The sequence below is a fragment of the Cornus florida genome, unplaced genomic scaffold, assembly GCF_030987335.1.
Source record: "Cornus florida cultivar Cherokee Brave unplaced genomic scaffold, ASM3098733v1 CherokeeBrave_3.0.0_Hap2_Chr08, whole genome shotgun sequence".
NCBI lineage: Eukaryota > Viridiplantae > Streptophyta > Magnoliopsida > Cornales > Cornaceae > Cornus > Cornus florida.
In genome coordinates this window covers 2,086,455-2,112,807 of record NW_026775578.1, presented here as the reverse complement: position 1 = coordinate 2,112,807, position 26,353 = coordinate 2,086,455, and the positions used below count along the sequence as shown (strand labels likewise).

General features: G+C 34.6%; 1 protein-coding gene and 1 pseudogene across 1 annotated transcript; both read left to right on the top strand.

Annotated features, from left to right (window-relative positions):
- Positions 1 to 1,875: 1,875 nt before the first annotated feature.
- Positions 1,876 to 22,172, top strand: LOC132268846 (uncharacterized). The gene is made up of 27 exons (XM_059769707.1): positions 1,876 to 2,173; positions 2,302 to 2,530; positions 2,641 to 2,765; positions 6,120 to 6,242; positions 6,427 to 6,573; positions 6,731 to 7,401; positions 8,713 to 8,834; positions 8,939 to 9,030; positions 9,233 to 9,452; positions 9,946 to 10,009; positions 11,952 to 12,100; positions 12,218 to 12,288; positions 12,413 to 12,586; positions 12,673 to 12,744; positions 14,635 to 14,736; positions 14,827 to 14,916; positions 15,767 to 15,842; positions 15,948 to 16,044; positions 16,160 to 16,229; positions 16,374 to 16,553; positions 16,685 to 16,807; positions 16,897 to 16,980; positions 17,275 to 17,459; positions 17,559 to 17,697; positions 17,809 to 17,868; positions 19,157 to 19,261; positions 21,760 to 22,172. Exons 1-27 carry the CDS (start codon positions 2,084 to 2,086, stop codon positions 21,871 to 21,873), a joined length of 3,774 nt encoding a protein of 1,257 aa, XP_059625690.1. The 5' UTR covers positions 1,876 to 2,083; the 3' UTR covers positions 21,874 to 22,172.
- A 2,810-nt stretch (positions 22,173 to 24,982) lies between these two features.
- On the top strand, positions 24,983 to 25,940 carry LOC132268527 (eukaryotic translation initiation factor 4B3-like; annotated as a pseudogene).
- Positions 25,941 to 26,353: the final 413 nt, after the last annotated feature.

Sequence of the window (26,353 nt, the reverse complement as noted above, 5' to 3'; positions counted from 1 at the left end):
CTATTGCAAATACACCACTGTTGTACAAATATATGCACACTTAAGTATGTGTGTTTGTACGATGTGTATGCATTTGGTAGAAAAATTGCAAAAGTATTAATTCCTGAAATAGAAAAAAAAGGAATATAACTTAATAAACCCAAGATTCTTGAAAATAATATTGTGAGAACTCAGAAGAAAAAAAGAAAAAGTTATGTGTGTGATACATATATATATATCTATTGTTTGGACAGCAAATAAGATTAATATAAATAAATATAACAACTTGATAAGATCAATAAAGTTGGGATGAACAGGATTGAGGTGGGATTTGGGCGAGGGATGAGCAGGATTGATGGGTGGAGTTAAGGAAGAAGAGGAGAGGAGAGAGAAGGCCATGCTTTGGGGGTAGTTTGGTAAAAAAAATAGTCAATAAGGAGGTTAAACAGTAGCATAGTCGTTTTATACCTAAAAGTACTCTTACGTCACTGCAAATTGACATTTAAGATGTAAGTGAAATACAAAATCACTCTTTCCAAATATAAGTAAAATACGAAATCACTCATTAAAATATAAGTAAAAATTAAAATCAAAATCTTCATTTAGGTGAGAAATGACCTAATCACTGAGTGTAATTTACCCTTTTATTTTATTATACTCGAATAGTAAATAAAATATTTTTTTATTAATTTTCAATTGTATTCAAATAGTAACTAAATTTAAAAACATATTTTATTATACTTGAATAGTAAAATTAATAATGTTATTTTATTATTTTTGAATTATATTCAAATAGTAAATAGAATATTATTTTATTATTTTTTAATTATACTCAAACAGAAAATAAAATAAAATTTTTTTTATTATACTCGAATAGTAAAAATAAAAATATTATTTTATTATTTTTAAATTATACTCAAATAGTAAAAAAATATTATTTTATTATTTTTCAATTATACTCAAATAGTAAAAAAAATATTATTTTATTATTTTTCAATTATACTCAAATAGTAAAAAAAATATTATTTTATTATTTTTCAATTATACTCAAATAGTAAATAAATTTATAAACATGTTTTATTATACTCGAATAGTAAAATTAAAAATGTTATTTTATTATTTTTCAATTAAACTCAAATAGTAAATAAAAAAATCATTTAAAAAAAAAATACCAAACACATATATTTTTTTCTGTTATAAAAAATTCAATAGTATAGGTTAGGGAACTGTTTTCACATAAATAAAAGTATAACTAAAAATGAATACCACTACTTTACCAAACAAGCCCTAAGTTAAAAAGATTATTGGGTTCAGATCATTATGGGCGTATCAATTTTTTTACATAATCAACGTCCAACAATTCATATTGGATTCAGAACATAATCCTATCCATTGATTAGTCTACTTCTATCCCTTCCATTCAAATTATTTTTCCCCACCAAACCACTTAGGAAGTTAGTGGTGTTGTTGTCATTTCATAAAATAATATTTTTTTGTTTTTTAAATAATGTGTAAATTGTCTTTACTTATGCTACTTTGGATAAAACCTATCTTAGATACGACTTATTTGTAAAAATTACATGTTTTATTCTACACACTGTAAACATGCTAATAACACAATCATATTCATACCAGATTGTATAACTTAAAAGTTATTGAAAATATGGAATCTTTGAGAATACAGTACATATTTTTTAGAAAGTTAATTTTTTTGGGGAATATTTTACTTTTACAGAATAAATTTATTTTGGATTATGGTCAATGTATACGAGAGAAACACGAGATATCAAAATTTGAGGATAATTTAGAGACTAGAAAAGATCCCCTGGCTTTTGACCCTTACCAAAACATCATTAAATTTTCTCTCTCACTCTTTATGACTCACCCAAACCGCTCCTTCCTACTTCCTGCCGCTTAATAACCCCCACTCTCTCTCTCTCATATGTATATTACATACGGAGTATATAAAATATAAAAAAACTTAGAACAGAAAGCTTGATAACTGATATCCCGCAATCATTCACCCCCTTTTCTCTCTCTCTCTATATGAAATAAATCTCTGTTCTTATTCTCCGGAACAAACCTTTCATCAAACAAGATCGACATGGTTGAAACCAGACGAAGCTCATCTTCCTCGAAACGTCCGCTCTCTTCTTCATGTTCTCCTCCTCTTCCCAACGGCAAAAGGTCAAAGGTTCGTTCTTTTCCGATTAGGGTTTGGGTTTAGCTTATCCATCCATTAATGTGCATCATATATGTATATATGTTTATTCAGATTCATGTGAATTCTACGAGTTTGATGTGTTCTGATCGGTACTTCAGGCGGCGGAGGCTTCGTCATCAACGAACGAGACACCTCGTGCACCTCCGATCGGAACCCTAGGTCCGGCGAAGGAATCGGGTTGTGAATCTAAGGGACTGGAGGTTCGATCGTCTGATCCGCCATGTGCTGATCTCTCCAAACCATCCGATGGATTTGATGCGACTGTACCAGAAAAATCCGCAGCTGTTCCAGTGGAAGATGAGCCCTTGGTGTCTCCAACGTCTCCAGGTGCGATTTCTTGCTTTTGCATGTACTTTAACTTTCTTGGATTTCTGGGCCTTTTCTGCTATATTTTTCAATTTATAGTGTTTCTTATTGTATCCGGTGATGGGCCTTAGGTGATTCCGCAATCCATGCGGAGAAGACAAAGTCTGGTGGCTCAGTGTTGAATCGGGCCAAAAAACGGCAACTGAAATCAAATGTTAAAGTCGCATGGGGAAAGCTTCTCTCCCAGTTTTCTCAGGCAGGCCTTTTTCATCTTATTTTTTCGTCATCTGTTTTTTCATCTTCACTTTATTTAATTGCAAAGATTTGCAAGATAGGGAGAAAATGAATCTTTACTCAATATCTGTTGCAAGTTTTCCATCTATTTTAAAATGCTTTTATAAGCAGACGAACAGAAAAATAGGGTTCTTATTGAATATAATTATTGGGTTTGACTGAACTGTTTTCTCTGTTTGAAATTTTGTTTTTAATATTTGGTATGAATTATTAATTATCAAAAAAAAAAAAAATGGTATGAATTATTGAAGCTGGTAAGTTTACCAAAATGTGTTTTATGTATGTTTGATTTTGATTTATTTTTTCTTAATCCTGACTCATATATGGGCTATTTCAACCATCTTACAAATTTATTTTTATATTTTATTATTTATTATTATTTTCTTGTCTTGCCACACGTCCAAATCAACATTTGCATTCCTGACATTAAGTTGTTGAATATGTTGTTTTTAGCCTGAAGTATGACGTGTAATAGCTGTTTTATAAAATTTCTCTTTCAATTTTAGAAGTTTGTCTCCAATTTGTCCCTTTCTGTGCATTATCGAGCCTACGAAAAAAGAATGTTTGCTTTTTAATACATTTTTACCAAAGTTACATTCTGTATTCTCAATTTCAGTCTTACTTATCTTAAACATACTTGATTCTAAACCTTCTTCCCCAAAACCTATAGTTTAGCTCTAATTCCAACTCTAGTTTCACCAATCAAAACAATATCATCGGCAAATAGCATACCCTATATAGCATTTATCCACAAGTAATGCAAAAAGAAAAGGGCTTAATGCCCTTTAAACAACTGCATCTACTCTTCTGTGGTGTCCTTGCCCTTAGGTAGTGGGCCTAAGATTGTTAGATTTTACAATTGATGTCTCTTTAAAAAATCTAGAATCTTTAAGGTTGCTGAACTTAACGTGAGAATTTACCACCATGATTTTTTGCTAGTTCTGTGCTGACATTGTTTGCCCAACTACCACTTGATGGATGCTTTCCCAGTTCCATAGGCGAGAAGTTTCTTTGACACTGTGATTTTTAACTAGTAAACGTTGGGCTGGGCCTTTTCACAAGTGCCTCTACTCTTCAGTGGTACACTCGCCTTGCCCTTTAGCAGTGGGCCAAAGATTGTTTGATTCCACAAATTAATTTCTCTTGAGAACACCCAGAATGAGCATTTACCATGAGAAGCATTTTAGGACTTCCTAGAGGATGGGATGTTTAGGATTCTAGCCCGGTATTGTCATAAGCTGCTGCCTCACTTCTATCACCTCACACTCTATAATTCCTCGTCTCCCTTTGATGAAGAGATGCTCTGTTTTTATGTGCACTCCTTGTTTGCTATATTCTGTTCAATCAACTTATGCTATTCAAATTTACCTTGTGCATTAAGCTGTTTGATTGAAAGCTCTCTTTTGGCTTGTGTTCCACCAATCAAATGAACATTGAACCTCATCAAAGAAAATGCCTATGCATCCATTAGACTTCATGTTGCGCATGGAAATATGTCATCTTTATCCTTTAAAAAAGAGTTGTTCTTTTGAGTTATTAGGTAGTTCTGAACCTTGCCCTTGCAATCTTTCTATGAGGGAGTGAGCAAGACCTTAGATGGGTCAAATGGGAGCTGAACAAGAGTGTTTAAAATCCTCTATATTTGTGACGAGAAATGGAACTTCTCGTCAGGCTCTTGACAAAATGCCCTGTTTAAGCATGGATTCAAATACAAGACACGACACAGATACGACAAATGGGTGGGGACACGACACAACGACTAATAAATATATCATTTTATATTCATGATCCTATATTTTAAGAGTAATACTATTTTTAATAAACTTTTAATACTATTTATTTAAAGTTCTTAGAGTAATATATATATATTTTAAATATTATTTTTCATCAATCTAACAATGAAAAAATCACAAATCATAATTACTAGTGAGTTATAAAAATAGTTTAGTTTACTGATTAAAGAACAACACAATTGAATCTACTCCACAACAACAATTATAATTGTTTTCTAAACAAAAAATTTGAAATATTTTTTGTTATGACTGCCCTATTATCAAGAATTTTCAAAGAAGTCACATCATATTTACAGTTTAAACCTTTTTTTTTTTTTTAAGAACTCCATGACAATGAAACATGCGTGTCTGAAAGTAAGAATAAAATAAAATTCCAAACACTGTCTTTTGGCATGTCCGAGACGTGTCGGGCCATATCTAACACGAATTCTTTGACCTTTGAGTTGTGTCCATGCTTCCTAGTTCCCTACGGATTAAAGTTGCTATCATACTCCCCCTTCTTTTTGACGTTACTTCCAGTGTTCTAGAACAAGGCAAGTCATCCAAGCATTGACATCCATTCTCAACCTTCTCGTGCCTTCTTCTGAAGGTCTTTGAAATGCTTAAATCTCCTTTTTTGTTTGTTTGTTTGTTTGTTTGAAGTTGATTAACAACCCAAACTAAAAAAACTTGACAGTTTGCTGATACTAGCATTTTTTTCACCTTAGAACTGACTTTGCCATTTCTGAGCCCCATACAATCCTTGAAAAAACTATTGTACATGTATTATTATTCGTAAGTTTTTCTCCTTGACCCTTATCTTTATATTCAATTGAACCACCCCTTTATTGCTGATGTTAATATTGGAACCACTGTCAAGAGAGAGGTTCAAAACTCATCCACTAACTTGTTGCAATTCTGGGAGTAAACCTTGTGCGAGGAAATTATAACCAGATTAGGCTTATTGTATCTCTCATTATACATAATTTATATATATATATTGGATGATATTGCTAATGTCAAAAATAAAACAAAAACGTAATTTCATCAAAACTAAAAAAATAATGTAATTTCATATTTTTTCCATTTTAATAATTCACGTGCTAGGCTCAGAAAATGGGCAGGAAATTATTTGTATTTTTAATGTTTATTTATCCGAATTTATGAGAAATACTATCAGAGAACTATAAAGAGCTCATTAGGCTTTAGGCAAGCCAATGGTCTTAGAGCATTTATGCAAAAAGAAATACAGCACCTTCTGCTGTACCTCACCATCTTGTCTTGGATGGTAAGGGAAAACTTTTTTGCTTTAGACGAGTTTGATTTTTCTAGGCGTGAAAGTGAATTGACGAACCTTGGAAAGACGAAATTTCTATTTCGTCTTCTTGTTAATTTTTGACCTGAACTTGTATGTTGCCGTTAATTATTTTTTCCCAGTAATCAATGCAGAATATTTTGATTTTGATGTATCTCCATAGGTGGTTATTTGTTGAAACTTACATTCTTATTGTTTCTAATGTTTGTAACTTCTACATTTACTCCAGAATCCTCATGTGATTATGAGCAGTCCCATATTCACTGTTGGTCAAGGCCGTCAATGCGACTTGTCACTGAGAGATCCATCCATTAGTAAATCTTTGTGTAATCTGAGGCGCATAGAGCCTGAGGTATAACTTCTTGTGCCATTTATTGATGTAATGGATGTGTTACTTGGTCATAAATAAATTCATGGAAGTGTGAAACCACCCTTGGTTTTACTTATCAGAAAAAAGGTGGAATCAGCCTTGTTGTTTTATCGTATTCCAAGCATGATTGGCAGAATTTCTTATGGTTCTCTTTTACTATGCTCAGTTAGGAGGTTCTTCTGTAACCTTACTAGAAATTACTGGGGGGAAAGGTGCTGTCCAAGTAAATGGCAAGGTTTACCCTAAAAATTCAACTATACATCTGAATGAAGGTGATGAGGTGGTTTTTAGTTCATCTGGTAAACATGCTTATGTATCCTTTTGTGCCAAAATTTTTCAATGCAGCATATGTGGTAGATATCTAGTTTATTCTAGTTACTGGGAATTCATTATTGTTTTATGCAGTCTTAGTATATATATTTAACCCTCCTTACTCCCTCAGAGAAGCAAGTTTCCTTAACACACATCAGATTTTCCAGCACCTTGTCAGTGACAACTTAGCTGCTGCTGGCATGCCACCTTCAGTAAGCATATTAGAAGCCCATAGTGCTCCGTTTAAAGGATTACATTTTGAGGCAAGATCAGGAGACCCATCAGCTGTTGCAGGGGCATCTATATTAGCATCTTTGTCTAATATCAGGAAAGAGTTATCTCTTCTTCCTCCACCGTCACGAAATGACGAGGATGTGCAACAAGGTCCTGAAATGCCTATGTTACCTTCTGCTTGTGAAGTGTCTGATAATCCTATTCTGGATGCTGACATGAAGGATACTGATCATAACGAGGAGGCCGGTATCTCATCGAGGGATAAAGCTGTTATTCCATCTTCTGATGCTGCTAATGAAGGCCTGAATCTTGATGCCTCTAACGATGGAGAAATCGGCAAAGTCCCTGGGGCAACTCATGAATTACGGCCTCTCCTGAGGATGCTTGCACGATCTTCTGCTTCTGAGTTTGATTTGAGTGGTAGCATCTCGAAAATTCTTGATGAGCAAAGGGAAATAAGAGAATTGCTCAAAGATATTGACCCTCCAATTTTATCATCAACAAGGCATAAGGTGTTTAAAGATAGGTTGCAACAAGAAATTCTCAATCCGAATGACATTGAAATTTCATTCGAAAACTTCCCATATTATCTAAGGTATACAAAACTTGGAACTCAGTTTTAGGCTGTTAATGATCTTTCTACTTCTGTTTATTTATTTTTGTATTGATTTTGTTATGTTTTCTTCTGTGCATTCTGTCAAATGCAACGATCTTTTTTATTTTTTATCTCTTAAATCAGTAAATATTTTTATCGCGTGACACTGGCTTGATTGTTTTTTGTTATATTTAATTATTGAAGCATGTTGATTGGTTGGATTGCTAGAGGGGAACTGTTTGTGGTACTTGTAAATAGATACTTTCATAGGTGTTTTTGGTTTTTGCAAATGGTTTAGATTTCACTCCTAAATAAATGGAGAATTTGGATGCTTTAGCTTGTTTGATATTATGATCAGCTTTCAGTGTGCACATCTTGTCTAAATATAAAATTTGGATGCTTTAGGTAGTTTGATATTATAATTAGCTTTAAGAGTTGATCTCTTCGTAGACATTTGTATTTGCATGCATGTATTCACTGTTAGAAATGGTTTAATGTCTCATGTATTCACTGTTATAAATGGTAACACACGAGTATGTGCACACATAGCTTTTAATTTTTTCCTACTTAACCAACTTCTATAGTTCTATATTACCTGTATCCTCGTTTGAGCTGTTATGTATCTGGCTTTATTTTTTGTCCAGTTTGATGGTAATTGAAAGTTGAAGCTTTGCTATAGTCTATACTTGGTTCTTTTTTTTTTTTTTTTTTTAAACAGTATTTTTCGAGATAGGCAGGTTAGGTGTTTGTTTGCTTGAGGATTCTTCTAATGTGATATAGTGCTTGCCTATTGAACCATGTGGAAGTTTCTAAGTTGATGCCCGAAGCAGCTATGCCATTGAGAGCGTCTAATTGCATCATGTGCGGTGTGTAACTCTGATGAATGTTGGCCACTGGTTATCATAAGAACATGGAGTGTAAGGTAGGATCCAATAGGTTTGGTGACATTGGTACTTCAGACTTAATTGCACTGAATGCAAAAGTTGATCTGATTTCTGATAAAATCCTTGGCTGTGATGTGATTAATACTATGAAATCACTAACATTTCTATGCTGTGATTAATGTTATGGGTTTATTCGAGACTTCCATTTTATTGTTGCTGTATATTCCCATGAATTTGAAAATCCCTGTTTCTCCCAAAATTCATTTGGGTTCTTTAGATTTTTACATATGTACATATACGTGTGCGTGTCTTCAGATTGGTGACGTTTAATTTGAAGAAAATTTTCCAGTTTCTGTATTTCGTGAATCTGCATGATTTAGTTCATGTTGTTTGGTGATTTATCTTATAGATTTGTGTATTCTGACAGTGAGACCACAAAGAACGTTTTGATTGCTTCTACATACATACATTTGAAATGTAATAAATTTGCAAAGTACACCTCTGATCTCCCTACCGTGTGCCCAAGAATATTATTATCTGGTCAGGCAGGTAATACATTTGGTCTCCTATTGGTGTTCAAAATTTGTTCTATTCTTAAATTTTTTCTGTTTGATTCATCTTCTACATTATAATTCCCATGGTTCCATTTCTAGGTTCAGAAATTTATCAGGAAACACTGACCAAGGCACTTGCCAAACATTTTGGTGCTAGACTTCTAATAGTTGATTCTCTTCTATTGCCCGGCGTAAGTTTATTCACTGAGATTATTTTGATTCCTCATTCAGTAGAAATTTATTTTCTTTCCTTAGGATCTATGTCACTTCTTCAATGAGATTATTTTGTTTCTTTCCTCATTCTTTAGCAACATTTACATTCTTAAGTGGGAGGAGTTGAAGTACACGAGTCCTACTTTTTTTTATCCTAATGTACCTTAAAATGTAATTCAGGGATCAGTCCAAAAGGAGTGTGATCCTATAAAAGAAAGTTCAAAGCCTGAAAGAGCAAGTGTGTTTGCTAAACGGGCTGCCCAAACAGCTGCATTGCAGCTCAAGAAACCAGCTTCAAGTGTTGAAGCCGATATAACTGGTGGGTCTACCATAAGCTCTCAGGCTCAGCCTAAGCAGGAGGCATCTACTGCTTCATCAAAGAGCTATACATTCAAGAAAGGTAAAAAAGGGCTTGCCCAGTACACTATTTTTACTCTGAAGTATTGCATTTACAATATATAGATGCTTGACCTTCTTATTCATTTAAGAAGAGAAGCGAAGAGAAGAGAAGAGAAGAAAAGAAAAGAAAAGAAAAGAAAAGAAGAACAAGAAAAGAAAAATGAGAGAACTTTGAAGGGGAAAAAAATTAGGGTTTGATTGAAGATGTGGTATGTAATTTTTAATAAGGGAATCAAAGGAATTTTAAGATTAAAAGAAAAAAGAAAGAAAAAATTTTAGATACTTCTATAAATTGAAAATTTTAGGAGGGGCATTTAGTAGATTTTCACAAGTATATGAACATAAAACTAAAAAAAAAAAAATCCCCCCCAGCCCCACACTGGCTCCGTCCCTAGGTTTTTGTGTCCCTTCTGTTTTCTTGCACTTTATTTTTTATCGAACTATTGATCTTTTAGATAACTTACTTTGGTTTTACCAACAATTGCCTTTGGCAGGTGATAGAGTAAAATATGTGGGCTCAGTATCATCTGGATTTTCTCCTCTTCAAGCTCCTCTAAGGTATTTTTTTCTATTAATTGAAGTTAAATATAACTGTTATGTGACAAATATTATTATCCAATCTGCTCCATATTTCTCAATGAAGGTTATAACTAAATATATAGATTACAGTCGTAAAGTGCTTTGTGCCTAACATTGTTACCCAAAAACTCCCTGCACATAATATTATGGAGGAACAAAATTGGTGGTTGAGTCTAGTACAGCAGGCTCTGCCATTGGCAGTGATGATTTGGGAGGACAGTCAAAGGACTATTATGGCCAAGTGAGCCGGAAATAAACTAACACAGAACGAAAAACGCTAATCACAACTCCAATTTGACTGCCCATCTTAGAGGAAAGCTCTCTGTCGATCAGGTAAGGGGCGAGTACCGGGACCATTACCTAGATAGGACAATATGCGGTACTGTCCATTCTGTTTCGGGTAGTGGATTCAGATGTCTGAAAGAACTTCCTTTAATGGCTTTTATGGCCTTGAATAGGTTTAGAAGGACTGTCCAGGCAATAGGCAGACCCCAAAAAGTGTGGCAGAAACTTGGAAACACCATGTATTGGTGTATTTGATGACATATCTAATGATCTAAGGGGAAACTTCCTCCATTTCTAGTATTTCTTCCAGTGTTGTTAAAGGTGGGCCTAGGCTCCAGGCTCATACATTCGCAACACATGTTCATGTTGTGTGCCCAGGTGTGCCTTTAATATGGAATATGAAAATTTTCAATTGTGCGCCTCACTTCTCTCAGGTGCGCGCATTGCCTTGTGCCTAGGCTCCAAAGGACTCCTTTTGCCTTAGTGCACTTTGGGCCTTCGATAACACTATGTTCTTCAATCATTAGTATGAAGTGCTTCGTCAAAAGAAAAACCCTTGCAGCTTGATGTAATGTATTTGTTTTTTTTACTGTCCATACTGGTTCTTCATGCTTATATAGAACTGTTACTAATGGAACCCCGCATAGTTTTTGAATGACCCATAGTACAATGTTATTCGTACACTACCCTACAATTTTAGAATTTTACATACAATAACTAGAGTCCAGATCCTCTGCGGAACATTGCATAGTGCTTTACCTCAGGGTGTGTGAGTGATCACATCCGTCCGGTGCAATACAGCACCGTGCTGTTACCACACCAGATCCACTCACATTATAACTATAACCCCTTCCCTAAACGAAATTTAATGTTTCAGATATATACTCTCCAATTTATTCCTTCTCAAACATACCATTGACCAGTTTTTGGACAATACATATAGGGGCTTTTATAATTCCTCTTCAATTTGGTTATGATATGAGTGATGGAGACTTCCGGATGCCTATAATGTGAAGGAGAAAATATGTCCCTTGGGCGGCCTAGATAAGAGGCATTGTATCACTTAATTGTATATTTGGTTTCTTGTACCTACCCACTTGTATGCCTGTGTTAATTATGTGACCTCATGGGGATTTTGATGCCTTTCACTGTGTTTGGCAAAGTGACCAATAGGCTAATGATATGCTAAGGTGTGTATGAGCATGTTCCAGTTCAGTAGGTAGACTAAAGTTTGAATTTACTCCTAAAAAGATAGTGCCTAAGATAGGAAGTAGGCCAAACCTACGAAAGTTGGAGTCTAGAGCTACATTGTAGGTTTGGGTTTAAAATTATCTCATTTCCACTTCAGTTGCTTGGCTTAGTAAGAAACTACCAGTTGGATAAACTTATGTAGATGATAAACACGTAGATGATAAACTTGTAGGATGAGGTTTCACTGCGTGTCAAATTAGTGTGATCCTCAAATTTCTGGGTGATTTGACCTGACTGAATAGTTGAAGTCTTTAATCTTGATTATGGAACTGTTGTTGACACAGCTAAAGGTAGTGCTTGCTGGGATGGGATAAAGTCAATGACCTTGGATGCGTTATCCTATGTCTTCTTTATGTGAAATTGTAACTTCTGTGATTGTTTGCAGGGGCCCGACATATGGTTATAGAGGCAAAGTAATACTTCCATTTGAAGATAATGGATCTTCCAAAATTGGGGTTAGGTTTGATAGAGCTATTCCAGAAGGCAATGATCTTGGGGGCCTTTGCGAAGATGACCATGGTTTCTTTTGTGCTGGTGATTTTCTGCCCCCTCCTTTCAGTTGATTTACATTTTTGCCCTTGGGTTCTGTGGCAATATCCTGCAATTCTTTTTTATTTCTGGACTGATGACAGTATGATTTTTTCGGTGCAGCTGACTTGCTTCGCCTGGATAACTCTAATGGTGATGATATTGACAAGCTTGCCATTAATGACCTGTTTGAGGTATATGTTGGTGCATTGTTTTTCCAAATGAAAAGATTTAGGCTTTTATGAGTTCACATTACAGATGTGTTGTTTATATTAAATAATTTGTAGTAATGTATTCTGTGCATCTCATATTTTTTAGGTTGCTTCAAATGAAAGTAGACACATCCCGCTAATTTTATTTCTGAAAGACGTAGAGAAGTCTATGGTGGGTAATCCAGAGGCATATGCTGCTTTCAAGATTAAGCTTGAAAGTTTATCGGAGAATATAGTGGTTATCGCTTCCCATACCCAGATGGACAACCGCAAGGAGAAAGTACGTAGTTTATATTTTTGCGTCTTAGTTCTTCTGCAATTGTATTTTACATATCTTAAATAGCATGTATTATGTATGTTTTACAGTCCCATCCTGGTGGTCTTCTGTTTACGAAGTTCGGGAGCAACCAAACAGCACTCTTTGACCTTGCATTTCCGGTATGTCGAACATTGTTTCTGCAGCTCATCTGTATGTGTGCGTGTGCTCTCTCCCTCGCCCGACACTTTGGGTGTAGCTATTTTCTTTAGATTCATTCTTGTATGTGCTTTGATTGTTCATCAATTTCAAATATCAACTCTCTTTCACTTGTTTTATATAGAATGTTATCTTCTAGGGCCTGTTTGGCAACCGCTTTTGTTTTGTGTTTTCTGTCGCAGGTAGTGTACTGTAGTGAAGCAAAACACCCAAAAGCGTTTCGTAACTTTTGTTGCTTTTTGAATAGTACCACGTTTGTTGCCAAGAAGAGGCCCAAATTAGAAACCCCAAATTGGTTTCCTAATGTTTTCGCAATTTAGCAAAAAACACTGTAGTGAACATTGCAAAAAAACTATAAGGCTGTGTTCACTAATGTGAAACATTTTTTGTTTTTACTGTTGCAAGAAACGGAAACATAATTTTGCTTTTCAAAGTGAAAACAAGAAAGGTGAAATGGCGTTTATTAACCCTTGCTGTTGCCAGAATTTATAAAACTGATAACAATAACAATGTTTAGTAATACATTTTTGTTACCAGATGTACAATTATTTTAAAATATTTTATTTTATTATTTATTTATTCATTAGTTCTAAAAAGCCTAAAAATATGGAGAATGTATGCCATTCAATTATTTCACAAATATTAACAATAACCAATACATGATAATAAAATACAATATCTAATTTAAACTCACAAATCTTAATAATAACCAATAAATAAGTATAAAATAATATATAATAAGACAAAAACGATGATGTATACGTTTACATCATATATTTAACAGATAGTATATTATAATAGATCAAAATATTAAATAATATTTCCTATATGTAATAAAATATTATTTATAGTTTAATGTTTACATATAATAGATCAAAAACATTATTTATAATTTAGTGTTTACATATAATATAATATAGATATGATATGTAAAATAAAAATTAAATAAAAATATAAGTGTATAATAATATAAAATAAAAAAATACATAATAAATCATAAATATTATTGTCTCAAAAAAAATCTATATTATATATTAAAACTATATTTTTTATTAAATAAAATAATTTACATTATTCTATAATATATTAGACATTAAAAAAATATATTTTTATTAGTATTTAATATGTAGCATTAATATATAACACGAATAACATGGATTTTGTTTGAAATTAATATTGTTTGTATAGTAACAATAGTGAAAACGTTTTAAGCTACAGTGCCGAAAACAGTGGAAATACCTTTTTTATGTTTTCTCTTTTCTTCACAAAAATGAAAAATGTTTTTGATTATAAAAAAACGAAAAAAAATTATCAAACACGATTTTTATTTTTGTTTTTGCCTTTTTAAGGGTTGGCAACAGAAAACAAGAAATGTTTCCCGTTAGTGAATGCAGCCTAAATGTTCTTTTATAACCAGCCATTTTGTTTTTCAATCTTGCAACGCTTCTTTACCAAACATGTTTTTTTGTTTTTGCTTCAAAAAATCTTGCAACAAATTTTACATTACCAAACATGCTTCCAATCACTATTGAACACCCTCCACAGCAAAAATGCCGTTTCTGTTTCGGATGAAAACAGAAATGCAAAATGGAAACGGTTGCCAAACAGGCCCTAAGTGATCGTGATCGAACTGTTGTTACTGATGATATATTCATCATTGTGCTTAATATTGATTTTGAGATTGTATTATCCGGTTAAGAACCTAATGCATTTGTCATCATCAAGTCTTGACTTTAAAGTACAACATTCTCCACTCTCAGAGTGTAAGCACTATGGGGCAAGAGTTTGTATTCTATGTAAAATTTGCAATACTTCCTGAATCATTTATGTTATGTAACTATATTGTTATCCAGGATAACTTTGGTAGACTGCATGATAAAAACAAAGACACCCCCAAAACAATGAAGCAGCTCACCCGTCTTTTCCCGAACAAGGTTACTATACAGATGCCTCAGGTACTGATTCTACACTTGGTGATCCAATAGTGTTCTATAATTATTTTATTGTGTGTGGTAGGCACTTGATATTTATTCAAACTGTGGCAGGATGAAACTCTACTTTTGGACTGGAAACAGCAGTTGGATCGTGATATCGAGACTTTAAAATCACAGTCAAATATTGTTAGCCTTCGCTCAGTGAGTAGTCACCTGCATGTTACAGGCTATTGTTTTTCTGCAATTTTAAGATTACTATCTGTCTATTCATTTCTTTCTGTCTCGGTTCTGTAGTTGTTGATGTACACATTAATTTTTGTGTTAGGTAGCTTTTGCATAAAAATCAACTTAACTGTAGTATCTTGAGAGATGCATTAACATTGCAGTTATCATAGCTTGCCGATTATATGCTAGTTCATGGGCATAATTTACTTATAAAAAAATGGATCATAATTTGTGTCAAGATGGAGATTTTCTTCCCTTCCAAGTGGATGTTGAATTGTATTACTCCCTCCTTCCCAATTTAAGTGTCCTTTTAGGGAACTTAAAAATAATTGTACTTTGGTGCCTCAAGAAGTATCAGGTCTCAGGATCGATTCCTTCTAGGTGCAAACAATTCATTAGGGGCCATGGCCGCGGACATAGTTTGAGGTTTACCCGATGCATGTGGGAGGGTGCTTGTACTGGTCCCGTGGATTAGTCCGGGCAAAAGCCCTGGACATCCTGATTATCAAAAAAGAAGTGGTTTTTAATTGCATTGGTAGTGAATGAATTACCAAATCTATCCATGGTGGGTCCAAGTGATGTGATGGCGTTTTATTTTTATAAGTTCAATGCAAGAAGGGTAATTTGGGAATGGTGAAAAAATAAAACATTGACTTTTTGAATTGGGACAATTATTTTGGGACAGCATAAGGAAAGGTGGACGTTTATTATGGAATATGGGACAGAGGGAGTATTTTCTTTTGGTTATTTAGAAAACAAAGCAGAAATCTTTTTCTGATGTTACCTTTATGCCCTTGTTTACTAACATTTGGCTTCATGATTTCAGGTTTTAAACCGAATTGGGCTGAACTGCCCTGACCTTGAAACAGTGTGCATAAAGGATCAAGCCCTGACAAATGAAAGTCAGTATTATCTTGAACTACAATGCTACAATTAGTAGTTGTGCTTTTTGGTTACTGTGATCTTGGTTGTGTTGTTTAGTGATGTTCTATTTCTGATTTTAATAGGTTCGGAGAAAATTTTAGGATGGGCTTTGAGTCACCACTTTATGCATTTCTCTGAAGTTTCGGTTAAAGATGCCAAACTTGTGATTTCTAGCGAAAGGTTACGATAGTAGTTTTTCTTGTCTTTAACAATGTTGGAAGAGAAATGAAAAATATGTTGCTTTGATGTTCCTCTATATGTTCTGATGTTTAAATTACTGTGTCTTATTTTGCAGTATTAGGTATGGGCTTAACATTTTACAGGGTATTCAAAACGAAACCAAAAGTTTAAAGAAATCACTTAAGGTGAAGTTGATAATATCTGGATTTTTCTGGTTACCTTGATCGGTTCTTTTTCTGAATTGTATCTCTTCCTCTTCTTTCGTTGTTCTTTTTATCCAACACTTCTTTTGTACCATGATATTGGAGTATGACTAAAAGAGTTTTCAGGATGTGGTTACTGAGAATGAATTCGAGAAAAGACTTCTCGCGGATGTTATTCCTCCTGGAGATATTGGGGTTAGTTTTGATGACATCGGAGCCTTAGAAAATGTGAAAGATACTCTGAAAGAATTGGTGATGCTACCTCTTCAAAGGCCAGAATTGTTTGGTAAAGGACAGCTGACAAAGGTAAGTGGCTTTTATTTTTCCTTTCATACTTTTTTACACAATATAGTGTAGTTTCGTTCTCCAAATTCCCAGTGAAATCAAGCTTGTTCATCTTGTTTGCTTTGTCACCAAGTATGTAACTCTCTTTCCAGCCTTGCAAGGGAATACTTCTCTTTGGACCTCCTGGTACTGGTAAAACAATGGTTGCAAAAGCTGTTGCAACTGAAGCTGGTGCAAATTTTATTAACATATCAATGTCAAGCATTACTTCGAAGGTACTTTCTTGTATATGACTGTTGGTTTTGCTGCTTTTGTGCATAAGCTTCCATATTCAAAACGATTGATGCCTTTTTGTTGCTTATAGTGGTTTGGTGAAGGGGAGAAGTATGTCAAAGCGGTGTTCACGCTGGCTAGTAAAATTGCTCCTAGTGTTATTTTTGTCGACGAGGTTGGTTGAATGGTCTTCATATTCATTTCTGACACTTGATAAGTGGCTCATTTTTGTTCTTGTTTTAGGTAAAGTTTTGTAATTAAGTCTCTTCTAGCAATATTTAAATATATTATTGTTGTGTTTGTGTATATATATAATTTTTTATTTCTGTAATCTGTTATATCCATTGTGCTACTTTCAGTGATCATAAAAGTAGTTTCAGAGTCAACTTTTCTTTCTTCAATGTTCAATTTATTTAATTTTTTTTTTTTTTTTTCAAACTCTTTTACATTTGCACATATTTGGTTCTAGGTTGACAGCATGTTAGGAAGACGTGAAAATCCTGGAGAACATGAAGCAATGCGTAAAATGAAGAATGAGTTCATGGTGAACTGGGATGGTCTGCGTACAAAGGATAAGGAACGCGTACTTGTACTTGCTGCCACTAATAGGCCATTTGACCTTGATGAGGCTGTTATCAGGAGGCTTCCCCGAAGGCAAAAACAATACTTGTTGCAATTGCTCTTTTGATTCTATATGGCTGGTATAAAATGTCACGATAATTGACAGTTTCATGTACACTTATATTGATGCAGATTGATGGTAAACTTGCCAGATGCTCCAAATAGAGAGAAAATTTTAAGAGTTATTTTAGCCAAGGAAGAACTTGCACCTGATGTTAATCTTGACGCAGTTGCTAACATGACTGATGGGTATTCAGGAAGTGACTTAAAGGTTGTTTATGAATTTTCTTAATCCTCAAGCTTTACTTATTTCAAATTGATAAACTTTCCCCCTTTTTTTTTGGTCCATATCTGGTTCGTCTGATTAAAGTTTGGGTTTCAGAATCTTTGTGTGACAGCAGCCCATTGTCCCATAAGAGAAATCTTAGAGAAGGAAAAGAAGGTCAGTTTTACACCATAAGTATCTGGATGCAGTTGCTCAGTTATTTAAACGTCAAAGTTACCTTAGTTATATGTGGTATACTTGATAAAAAGATTATTGTATCAGATTTCTTGGTTGCAGAAATAGCACTTCATTAATTCTTGCTGTTTTTTCTATTGGCCTTGTGGTTTTAGGTCAACATTGAATGCCCTTTTGGGTTGCAATTACTTGTTTACAAGTCATTGCATGTAAAGTTTGTCCAGTTTTCTTATGTGCATGCCATGTAATTGAAGAGTTCAAATGATCTGGATTCACCATCATTTCTGATGGGTACTGTTATAGATCTTATATAACAACCTAGAACCAAATAAAACACATTAATACAACATTCAAGCCTATCAATGTCATACACGGGAAACAAAATTCCACTCACATGCGGACGCGCACAGAAAAGCAAATCATCCACAGTTTTCGTACACGTCAAACTGTTAGATCTAAGTGAAAAGGCATAAACTAATTCAAAGGTTGATAAACTTCGCCGATAATTCTAAGAACTGTAAGGATTTGATTCAAGAAATGGGCATGTGAACCTTGGACTCTGGCAGCTAGATACAACATGCATTGTTACAGTTATCAATCACTAGGGCACCTAATCCGTCGAGTCTCATGTGAAATAGAGTTGTACGGATAAAAAGATGAAATTGTATACTGGTTCTGTCCAAGTCCATTATACTCACCATGGATTGACTGATTTTCATATGAATTTTTGGTCAGATTGGTTTTAGATTTTGAAAGAAAGCGATAAAGTCTTACTTATCAAAAAAAAAAAAAAAAAAACGAAAGCGATAAAGCCTTGCTTCGTCTCTCTTTATATTTCTTAATTTTTTTATTTTATAGCAGCAACATGTCAGGGATACTTCTCTCTCCTGTTGAGTTTATTTAACTGATAAGTTAGTTTTCATGGAGGTGCACCTATTAAAGAAGACTTTTATGTTTTATCTTCTTTTTGCGATTAATACTGACCTGGCAAATTGTATTGACTTCTGGGTTGGTATGTCGTTCTTTTGGGTTCTTTATCTTTTAATTCTGCAGTTGCTAAGCCATTTGAATGCATTTCGGTCCGAACAATAAAAGGTCATTGATGTAATTGAATTATGTACACACACACACACACACACATATATATATGATATGCATGTATTGGACCTTGCATTAAGTTCATTTTGGAATGGAATGTCAAATTATGTGCAGAGCAATTTCTTTTGCTTCTTTTAACAATCAATCTGATAATATATTTGCTCAATTTCAGGAGAAAGCCTTGGCATTGGCAGAGGACAGACCCTTACCTGCATTGTGCAGCAGTTCAGACATCCGACCTCTGAGCTTGGAGGATTTTAAATTTGCTCATGAACAGGTATAATATCTGACCATCTTTTTTTCCTGGAATTTACTTTGGCTTCCTTGATTAAGAAAGCAAATGATTGATTTCTCTTGTGGACCTGACTTGAAGGCACAATTTGATTATGTTTCTGGATTAATTATGGCCCAAAAAAAGGCATCCCCGTCCCTCTTTTTTGTTTCCCCCCTTGTGGTGGGGCTTTCGTGCAAAACCAGTGCATGAGCAATAACAAGAGAGTGAGAGCACGATGCTGGAAGTATATGGGAGTAAGAGGATTTATATAAATCAGTAGTTAAGTTTTGGTTTGAGTTTGCACTTGCTTAATTGGCATGCAAAAAGGTGGTCGTCTAAACAAGAGTTCGTTCGCTAGCTTAAATTAAGTTTGTTAGCTAGTCTGTTCTCAACTCATTTTAATGTCAGAATCTTATTAATCCTTTGGCTTTAAAATATTGGGTCTGGTCAAGTGGTTGTGGCTATGGTTTGCAGAGTAGGATGATGGACTGAAGTTTGGGACTAATAGGAGTGTTTGGACCTTAAATGACATTAGATTGTCTTACAAGGTGGCTTTAGGAAGGGGGATGAGAGGGTTCTTCAAGCATATCGTCTTACCAGGTGGGTTCTTGCCTGATGCTTTGTATAGGGATTTTCCTCTTAAAGTGTTGTTCCTGGATATTTTTAGCATTGTTCAAACAAAGTGGCCCTCATTGTGGAATATAATGCATTCTCTGAGCACGGTGTTGTACAGTAACCTAGATTTATCGCGGTCGTGTATGATAGGGACCAGAGTCTGTGTTGCTCTCTTTGGGATGCTTGAGAGCCTTATTTTTTGTTGGCAGGTTGTCTTGCTACGGAAGGCAGAAAAAATGTATCTAGTTTTGCTCAGATTGTTTTATAAGATGTTGAGTGCTGATGGTACCATTTTCACTTACGAACATGTTTTATGGTCTCCCGACATTGTCCCATAAAAGAATGGTTGATACAGTAACTACTTTATATAATTTACTTTTTAATTTTATAGTTACACATTGATCACATATTAAGCTGGACACACTCCTCCATTTAACCAGTAGTGCTTTAGTGAAATAACATTTGAAGTGATTAAATAACCCTTGTATTAAATTACTCTCTCTAATCCCTCTAATCATTCCCTCTCCCCGCCACCTCCTACCGCTGCAACTTACTTCACTGCCATCTCCTCTCTACATCTCTTCATCAGAGAACACACCAATTATGTCCTAAATCAAATCAAAATTCACAAAATAGCAAAAAAAGTTAATTCCGTATTTTCTTTTGATTGGATGATGGTAAACAATGCTCAGAGGGTTAAAAAAAAGCCTTGCTTTGACATCTTGAATCATATAATATGGTTAAAATATCTAATTTTTAAGTCCCTTAATTTAGCAAATGCCTTTTACTACTTTTGTAACTTTCTTTATTTCCATAATTGTATTTTAGAATCTTATTGATTTCTGGTTATTTGCCAAATCTTATAACACCTTCATTTTTTTTTTTGCCCCTGCTATGGTTTGGATATCCTCATCCCATTACATAGTTCTTTTAGATGATGCCCTTTAACTTCTGTTTCTCCAGGGACCTCTTTTTTGGCCATGTAATTTCACATTATATTAGTTTTATCTTCTAGATTTAATTTTGGTTCTTTTATAATATTTTAATCTTACATAGTTTTTGCCCCTTTTAAAGTCCACCACCACCTAGTTCTTGGGCTTCTTATCTCCTTTATTTATTTATACATTTAAATCGTCTATTTATGTTACAAAGCTAAGCTTATTCATTGATAACCTTACAAATTATGCTTGTTAAACAGTCAAATCTTTTAGTTGTAAAGAATCTATCAAACTTTTTTCCCCTTAAACATCAATCTAAATTTTGTTTAATCCACTTTTATAGTTTCTTTAATGTTCATATCTATTTTTAAACCAAGTACACACTATAAGATCTTGTTATACCTTCATAATCGTCTTCCACATGACCATTAGAGTCACCCCTTGTAAATAGTTGGTCTTTTGAGGTATTCCTTGAATTAATTCATTAATTATTTTCATTTTTTCACCTAATGTGTTGGTCAGCCCTTTATTACTCTTTTATTCATTCAGAATATTTTCTCTTTTCATGGATATGTACATTTCCAATCAGATATATCGCCGCATATATAACCCCAAGGGGATAGCTGCAAAGACACTCACCTCACATCTTGGAGGTCAAGAGTTAGAATCCCCTTGGGGCCTCCCCAAGGGAATTTTCCCGGTAATTGCCGGTGCATGTGGGACCGGGGGGACTACATATACCCGGTGGTGGATTATTGGGTGCTCTAAGAGGTCCGAGACCACCATAGTGGACAAAAAATAAAAAAAATAAAATTATATCACAACATATATGCAGTTTATTGGGCATGGCTGGTATAAGTGAGTTTGATGTAATATTACTTATCAAAAAAAAAAGAGAGTTTGATGTAATATTAGAGGGGCAGCAAGTCTTACTATATTCAAATGCAGGTCTGTGCAAGTGTGTCATCAGATTCTACAAATATGAGTGAGCTCCTCCAGTGGAATGAACTATATGGAGAAGGTGGATCGAGGAAGAAGAAATCCCTCAGCTACTTCATGTAGAGGAGGTTTCTTGAAGTGTATAGCATCCCTTATTTAATTGTTCTTTTTCACCATCAAAGCTTAGGCTAATCTCAGGGATCTGTATTGATGGAAATCCTGTTGCAGGTCTCTCCCTCCCAAAAGCCCTTTCCCTCTTCAGGTCCTCGTGTATTATATTTAGTTTATGGATGTTTACCCCTATAAAATTTAGAGTATATATTGAACATGTTTTTATACCAATTTTTGCAACTCTAGCCCCCTGCTATATGTATATACCATTCGATTAATTTAATAAGCATCCTCTTGTTGGTTTCTCTGTAGTTCAACAGTGGAAATTGTTTTTTGATACCCGGATTGAATAAGGTATATAAAATGGGGATTACAGAAAAAGCATCAACATGGATGAAGTAGAAATTAAAATTTATGGGTCTGGTGAAGTTGGTGAAGAAAAAAAGTGAAAAAACTAGGTAGAGGAGATTGACCATTATTTTAGGATCTCTCAGTTGCTCGTATATTTTTGTTTGTTATCGAGTGTACTTGTATTGAACTACCGGAAATCATTTTTGGAAATATGTTGGTCTAACTTCTTCTAGTGTTTTGTAAAAATTAGTTGATTGTGTCTTTATTTCTATTGTTAGTCAAGTTCTACTACTTTATTGATTTTGTTTTTGCTATGTTTTACATGGACTTTGGAGGAAGAATACCATCCTTGTTTATTATCACTCTCTTATCTTCGTTTAACATTGGCACGTGCCAAATACAAGAGAGGTGGAGCTTGAAATGTGATTGATTTTCATTTTAAGCGTTTGTTTCCAGGAGCAGGGATCTGGTGAGAGTGTCTTTCAATACCACCTCCTAATGCTTAATTATTCAGTTGGCATAATGTCAACTAGTGTGGGTGTGCATCATCTGCTTTTTGAGTATTTGCCATTGAAATACCATAACTATTGTCTGGAATTATTTGTCTTGTTTCCTTAACTAACTGTGGCCCCAATTTAAAGAATTTATTTTATTTTTATTTTATATATTATATAAAAAGAAAAAAATGAGGAGTGATTTGACCTAAATTTTTATTTCCATAATCACTATGACTGTATATGAGGGATTTGGCCATATTTGCTGTGGAACTAACAATTACTGACACATTGAATTCCATCTAGCGACTCTTGTCCTTGGTGAAGGAATAATTGCTTGTTAAAGAATGAAATATAAGAAAATCTTGTTTTTGAAAATACAATAATTATTCTTCTAACAATTAAATTGAATAAAATTTCAACAGCTTTGTTCATTCACACGATTTGATGCTCCTACTCTTTCAAAATTCCAGGCCTCTAATCTGGGGCTGTACCTCAATAAAAAGGCACTACACGGATTAATGGCACTAGTATGTAAAATCTACCCCCTCCCTTTGTACATTTTAAGGGATAGCTAAATGAGTCTGTTATTTGGCCCGACAAATAAAATCATACAGCTTCACTGAGTTTATGTGACAAATAAAACCATACAGCTTCACTGAGTTTATGTGGTTACTCATGTGTCAAATATAATGAACTCTAGTAATTGACTATCTAGAAAGTTGTAATTATTTTAATCTAGTACCTTTGTTGGCAATTAAAGTTTCAACAATCATGTATATGGATATTTGTTTTACATTCCAAATTGCATTTCTGTAAGGACCATTGAAATATTGTGTTTTTTTATCATTAATATACATCTAATACTTTGATAGATATTTGTTAATTGCTATAATGATCAACTAATGATCTATCTAATTCTAAAAAATAAAGGCAAGAAGATAATTTTTAAAAAAAATTGTAAAAGCAAGGAAAAATTATAAAATATTACACTTTTTGCTCTAGATTTTGTGCAAATTAAATTATTAAATTTGACTACTATGAAACTTACTGTGGATAAAGAAAGGGACTATAGGAAACTGGAAAGATAAGGAAAGAAAAATGGAGTATTTTATGAAAACAAACAAGAATATTAATGATATTTATTTAAGTTGAAATTTTGAAGTTTTCAATAATATTATTTTCCTTATTAAATAATAATAATAATAATAATTAAAGAATGAAACAATAAAACTAATTAAGTTTTTAAGTCTTGTCCATTATTTATTGAATAATAATAAAAAATAATAAATGAAACAGTAAACTAATTTGGTTTTACAAATTAAGCAGGCCATGAATCGGGTTAATCCTTCCATTTATTTATTTATTTATTTTGGGTGTTGATGTGGAAATGATTAATTCTTATACTTATTTTCAACTCCCTTTTAATTTAATTTAATTTGCCCTTTTCTTTTCTAGAAGGTACGTACGCTGACTACAGATAAGAAGCCTGAAGCCTGCTCCACCACACATAAATACTTTTAAATTTTCTGGGCCCAGCCTCATTAAACTCTCACCTACTCCGTAATACTCTCTAATCAATACTGTAGTAAATAATTAACTTATATTAGTATAAAATAAAATAATGATAACAAAATAAAAATGGGTAAATTACATTGACACTCTCTGAGATTTGGGGTAAGGACACATAGATGAAAGTTAGGCTATTTTCGGACAGTGACACCCCCTTATAAAATTTATCATCCAAACAGAGCTTTAAAACATGTGAAAAGTGCACTTTACCCTTCATTATTTTATTAATTTTAATTATAAAATATCAAAATACTTAAATAACCCAAATTACCCTTTTCATCCCCCTCTCTCTCTCTCTCTCTCTCTCTCTATATATATATATATATATATATATATATACATACATACACACACACACACACACCGTAACACACACACACACACACCGTAACTTATTTCAAGACATGTTGCTTATTTCATTACCGTCAAAATAATCGGGAGAAATTGGTGATTTCAACGGCGGCCAGAGATTCGGATGCTGGCAAAGCTGTGCACGATGGTTAACTAATAGATGGTTTCAGTGTAGTGGGATCGCCGACGTGAAGGTTGTTGGGATCACCGGCGGTGAGATGAGACAACATCGGCGATTCCAAAGACCAAGGTCTCAACGACGGGGACATTTTGCTCCAATCGACACGAATCCACAGCCTCCATTTATATAACAGGTGTTCTCGCTGCCAAAGAACACTATCTCAACCTATCTACACTGTGATATAGAGCGAGAAAGAAACAGAGTTCTAGAGAGAGAAACTATGGCGGCAATTGTTAGTGCGTGGTCCAAACCAGGCGCGTGGGCGCTCGATTCCGAAGAACACCAAAACGAGCTTCTTCAACAAGGGGCCGACAACGACTCCAAGCACTTCAACGGCAACGATGCCTCCGATCTCCTCCGCGACACGGCGGCGCTCACGAACTTCCCTCCCCTTTCCTCGGCAAAGGCCACTAAGACAAAGAATAAGGGCCAAACCCTATCTCTTGCCGAATTCTCCACTTTCAGTGCCCATAAGCCGACTCAGGTCTACCAAGCCAAAGGCCTCACCTCCGAAGATCTCATAATGCTTTCGACTGGTCCTCGTGAGAGAACCGCGGAGGAGACGGAGCGGTCCAGAAGCGGCGGGTTCAAATCCTACAGTTCGAACAAGTATTCGAGCATAGACAAATCGTTAAACCCTAGGTGGAACTCTTCTAGGGGTCAGCCTCGTAGACAATAAGGGTTTGGCAGAGATTCGAGCAGAGAATTGGCGCCTTCTCGCGCTGATAAGACTGATGATTGGGGGGCTTCGACGAAATCATCGTTTAGTAATGGATTTGAAAGGAAAGAGAGAGGAGGGGGGGGGGGGATTTTTTGATTCACAGTCGAGGGCGGACGAATCGGAGAGTTGGGTTTCTAATAAGAGCTTTGTTCCGTCCGAAGGACGGAGATATGTTTCCAATCGTGGTGCGTTTGGTAGTCTCAGAGAGAGGCGCGGAGGTTTTGAGAATGGCGGTGGGCCCGATTCAGAGAATTAAGGGAAGAAGAAGGAAGATAAGGGACTGAAGTTTGGAGTTAATGGTGGTGAGCTTAGAGGATGGCGCAATGAGCTTAGAGGACGGCGAAACTGCAATCACCGTCGCCGCCTCTACTGCAACATCGTCGTCGCCGCCACCCGCGTGTACATATAATTATCTTCGTGTGTGCATATATATGTATGTATATGTATATAAAAAAAGAAAAAATTGAAGGATAAAGAAGTGGCTTTGGTGGAATTGGGGGGCGGTGAAGAGGAAAAGAGAACGAGAGAAGGACAGTCTGCAAATTGAGGATAAAAAGGTCATTTTTATAATTAGTCAATATAAAAGTTAAAGGCAAAAATGTTAATTCATTAGTATTGGGCTTTGGCAACTGTATTACACTTGAGGTGGTGAGGTGGTGTCATTGTTCGAAAATTACTAAACTTTCATGTGTGTATCCTTACTCCAAATCTTAAGTAATTTTAGTACACTTTACCCAATAAAAATAATGATAGTAAATAGTTGGTTGAGTGACAACTGTAACTGTGATCAGGAAAGGCAAAAAAATAAAAACAAAATAAAAG

Excerpts from the sequence above, each read along its gene's own strand:
- LOC132268846 (XM_059769707.1), top strand. The coding sequence starts at position 2,084 with ATGGTTGAAACCAGACGAAGCTCATCTTCCTCGAAACGTCCGCTCTCT. Across the intron at positions 6,574-6,730 it reads CATCTGGTAAACATGCTTAT|ATTTTCCAGCACCTTGTCAG; the intron begins GTATCCTTTTGT and ends AACACACATCAG. Across the intron at positions 9,453-9,945 it reads GAGCTATACATTCAAGAAAG|GTGATAGAGTAAAATATGTG; the intron begins GTAAAAAAGGGC and ends TGCCTTTGGCAG.